Source organism: Austrofundulus limnaeus, unplaced genomic scaffold (genome assembly GCF_001266775.1).
Source record: "Austrofundulus limnaeus strain Quisiro unplaced genomic scaffold, Austrofundulus_limnaeus-1.0 Scaffold160, whole genome shotgun sequence".
Lineage (NCBI taxonomy): Eukaryota > Metazoa > Chordata > Actinopteri > Cyprinodontiformes > Rivulidae > Austrofundulus > Austrofundulus limnaeus.
Window position 1 is genome coordinate 252,210 of NW_013952562.1, and position 4,735 is coordinate 256,944.

At 43.3% G+C, this 4,735-nt stretch overlaps 1 protein-coding gene across 1 annotated transcript in view; it reads right to left on the reverse strand.

Moving 5' to 3' along the window:
* The window catches only part of pcsk1 (proprotein convertase subtilisin/kexin type 1), an 18,312-nt gene that overhangs the window by 10,730 nt on the left and 2,847 nt on the right, over positions 1-4,735 (reverse strand). Inside the window, exons 2-3 of the mRNA XM_014017057.1 lie at positions 4,265-4,369; positions 4,026-4,148 (exon numbers count right to left, since the gene is read on the reverse strand). Coding sequence (XP_013872511.1) covers positions 4,026-4,148; positions 4,265-4,369 — 228 coding nt within the window. The remainder of the gene's footprint in view (positions 1-4,025; positions 4,149-4,264; positions 4,370-4,735) is intronic.

Consider the following 4,735-nt stretch of genomic DNA (forward strand, 5'->3'; position numbering starts at 1 on the left):
ATATTAAGTATTAAGCATTTTTTCAAGATGGGTTAACCAGTAGCTGATTTATATATGACGTGTGTGTAAATTTAACACAAAAAGTAAGGGAATTTGTGTTTGGTGTTTGTTGTAAAAATGCTTCTTGGCATCACATCTTATACTGTTGAAAAACCAGTTAATTAGCTTGTTTAAAATGGTGTCACATTTGTAAGGAACATGCATTTATGGGATGAGCTGTAGAGCTGAGTATGTGGGTTGTGCACATAAATTTTTTTTGCCAGATCTTCTCTAGGTGTCAGCATAAGATTCATCAGCATTGTTACAGCAAAGATCTACCAAAACACATTTCCCTTTTGTCTTTACATATACTAAAGTCAGAATAAAACTGCTTCCAGTATTTACTATATAAATTCTTCTCACATCTAATCTCCTCTTTTATTGCCACTCTATATTTAAAAAAGCAACAGAAACYGCTAATTTTATTTATATTTAATTTCTGACAGGCAGAAAACACCAAATACTGCGATCATGTTGATCACAGCAGTTTGATCCTGCTTGTTTTCCTCTTAAAGAGAACAAGGTTGTTTGAAGAAAAAGGATGCGGAGTGATGCTGCTCCATTTCTCTTTGTATAATTGGTTCATAATTTTTCTGACTTCAAAAGATTAGAACTAAGAGTTTTAGAAAAAAWAACTAGAGAATGAAGCAGTACTAGATTGTTCCTGGTGTCTTTGGAGAATTGTGGTTCACATCTGGACATGGCTGAGATAAACAAATACCGTACTCTCAGCTTTATATGTGTGTGTCTGTGTGTGTGTGTGTGTGTGTGTGTGCGTGTGTGTGTGTGTGTGTGTGCACTGCCTCTGCACAAGTATGACTCATCCCTGCATAGTTTTAGTCTCACATGCAAACCATGCCCCCCACTTCTCCATAATAGCTGTTTTCAAGCTGTAACGTGACACCGTGTCGCTCACTTGTTGATGCTGCCAGAAGCTGAGGGGGCTCTCAGTCTGCAGCTTTTCATCCATTTTACAGTATTCAGTAAACAGTCACAAAAGCTGATGTGCTCACAAAATAAATAATAAATAAATAACAATAAAAACTAAATAAATAAAAATAACCTCTGTTTCATTGACACAGATGGGCACTTGCTCAGATACACACTCACAGCTATGCAGGCAGGAGGAATTTCAGACTGCAAGAATGAGTCACGCTTTGATTAAGTTCAGGCAGTCACCCACTCATGACAGATAAAGACACTCCGGATCCAGCCCTCCACCTCTGCTGTCCTACTGGCCCTCGCTCCACCCCTCAGCCCAGCATCACCACAGCCTGCCAGTGTCTCTTTGCTTTTCCTACAGCGCACTCTTTTACAGCCTCCCAGTCTCTCTGCCTTATCTAATCATCCCCCTCATTATCCCATGTCTCCTCATTTAATGATGATATGATCAGAAAACAAGCCTAACAATCACAATGAGAGAGATTTAAAAAAAGGAAGGAAAGTGACACGAGGACCACGGTTTTATCCTCGGCTGCATTTTGTCGGAGCGTAAACGATGGAAGCGAACGAATCACGCCAGGCCTCGGATGAGCCATGACACGGACACAGCCCGATGTGGAAAATACAGAAAGCGGCACTCTAAGGCCAATTCCATTAGTGTCATCATCTCTCATCGGCAAAAATGATTCATCTCAATTTGTTTTCTCATCCACCACGAACATGACTCATGTTCGGTTAGTGCAGGTGCAAAAAAAATWAAAAATAAAAAAATCAAACACAGAGTCAAGGCTGAGAGAACAAATCTCCTCCTCCAGCATCCACACAGGATGCAAGACAACTGCACAGATCAGAGAAACCCAGAGTGAAACAGTTCATTTGTTGATCCTCCTCAAATCCAAATAAGGAAAGATGAAATGTATGAAAACAGAATCTACATGTTTCATTTCTTATTGTTTTCAATCTGTTTCCCTCAAAGATGGGTTCCAGTAAATAGAATCAACCTGTAGTAGTTAACTAAATTTAATAACACAAACAATTTGACACATTCAGGTAGCATCTTGACATTTTAAGAGAGGCCTTCTTTCACTGAGTGGCAGATGAGTTGTTTTAGTATCACCAGGGCCAGTCCTGGCCAATGTGGCGCCCTAGGCAAGATTTCAGGTGGTGCCCCCTTGTGCCGTTTTCTAAATCTCACTGCTAATTTCCACCCATGGCTTCAGACACACGCCCCCCTAAACTCACTTACTCCTCTGGCTAATAAATGTGCTCTACGCAGAGTTTTTTTTAAATAAACACCACGGTGTGTCACATTGTTGATATAATATGATGTTTTTTCCCCTAATCTTCCCTTGTGTGGTTTTTAGTTTTTCTGTTGTTAATGTTAGCGCAACTGTGTTGACCGGTTTCGCCTGTTCCCCCATGTTTGCCTTGTATGTCTTCTTCTTGAATGGGTGTTTCTTAACTGCCCCCCTCCCCCCTTCCCTGAATGTACAGCACCTTGTGAATTTATTTCTGTGAAAGGCGCTATATAAATAAAACTTCACTTTACTTTACTTACTTTAATTAATTTACAAACATTTGCTTACACCAACTGGACTCTCCCTTAGAGATAGGGTGAGAAGCTCGGTCATCCGGGAGGGACTCAGAGTAGAGCCGCTGCTCCTCCACGTCGAGAGGAGCCAGTTGAGGTGGCTCGGGCATCTGGTAAGGATGCCTCCTGGACGCCTCCCTGGTGAGGTATTCCGGGCACGTCCCACCGGGAGGAGGCCCCGAGGAAGACCCAGGACACGCTGGAGGGACTATGTCTCTCGGCTGGCCTGGGAACGCCTTGGAGTTCCCCCGGAGGAGCTGGAAGAAGTGGCTGGGGAAAGGGAGGTCTGGGCCTCCCTTCTGAAGCTGCTGCCCCCGCGACCCGACCCCGGATAGGCGGAAGAAAATGGATGGATGGATGGATGGATGGATGGATGCTTACACCAAATTAAATATTTTTGTTTCTGATGTTGTGTTTTATCTTTAGAAACCAAGTTGTTTATAAATTTCTTAAACCTGAATAACCAGTGATCATTCTACAGACTAAATCGAATATGCTCTGATAAAAAGTCGTAAAAATCTTTTTGTAGTGACTCTTAGATGGACAACACCCATTAGCCAATACTGCCTATGCCGCTGGTGTCAGTGAAATATCTCCCAAACCAGTAAACTCTCAAAAATGAATCACAATCTGCTCTTCTAATTAGCTTCATTCAAGATGGCCGCCACATCTAATCAACCTCCCCAAACACATAAATGGCTCCACCTCTGTGTGCTTTTTACAGACATCAAGTTAAAATGTGACGTAGCTGAGAATCATTCACAGTACATCCGTGAAGATTTTGCGAGGTTCAGTTCATAGGGTCATTTTCAAAATTGAACCGAATGCTTTTCAACAAGACAAACTTGGTTTTAGAGGCCGTTAACCGTTTATGTCTTGCTGAGTTAATTTTTTTAACTCGTGGATCAAAATCAGGGAAGGATTTGAGGACAGCTCGTTGTAAGCACATCAGTAATGGATCTGACAGGGGGATGCACAGCTGCAACAATCTGCCGTGTCGCTGCTCCGTGTCTAAAACACGCCCTTCTGGATAAATACATGTCGCTCCACCTAGCTCCATCCTGCAGGATTATCATCTCTCAGCTCCACCGGGGACTGTGGAACCAATTAAGCAAATGGCTCTTTTGGCTGGAGTGGTCTGCACGGGAATATATAGTTTCACTGTTGTCGTCTGTGCAGTACGGGTTTGCTGTTTGTTTGTTTGTTGAAGTTGTGCTTGCAAACATGCAGATGCATGACCCTGCTGACACTCCTGCTGCCTGTGTGAAAACGAGCACATGCACTGAGTGATCTCCAGCTCAAAGCATGTGACAAAGAGAGGTTTTAGTTTTCACGTTTCTGGCTGCAGACGAACAAAGCTCGAACCAGACAACATACGGCCTGCTTTAAACCGAAGTGTGACCAAAGAATGGTTGATCTGATGGGAAACAGGTTGGGGTTCTGGGAGTCTCACCAGATACCACTGCTGGTTCCACATGGGATCATCGAAYAGCTTGTCCACGGGACAGTCCCTGCAGTCTCTGAGGGCCACCCGCTTGTTGCGTCTCTTCTCGTACTGCTGCTCGGCCCACAGCACCTGCACACACAAACAGGGACATCCTCAGAGGTCTTTCTTTACAGATGAGGAGACCCCCCCCCCCCCACACACACACACACACACACAAACACACACACACAGTCCCGGTCACTCACCCGATCATCCTCCGACAGCTGCCTGGTGATGTGCTCGCTGCTGCGTCTCATCCTGCGAGGATGGTTGCGGTGTCGGAACAAGAAGTGGTTTTCCAGGGCCCCAATCTGGAGATGAGACCCCCGTGTCAGAGAGGGAACATTGTTTCACGGGAACTTACATGCAATTTGACATTTTTTTTGTTTTTCTCCTTTACAGAAAGACCGTCTTTTTTTCTGTCACAGCTCAGCTTCTGTTACAAATTAGCTTGTGTAATGTGTTATCTAAGCAGCTGGTTCCATTTTTAAACAAGAACCTGGGAACCATGGTATTGGGCTAACAGCTGAGCTTTAAAGGGATCCACGATTAGTTGTAACATTAAACTTTGTTTGATAAACATTTATTTTAACTGTAAAATAAAAACTGTAAAAATACTGTAGGCTGTTTAGTTTTGCAATTTTTTTTTAAATATATTTTAACACAGGCGGAGCCAT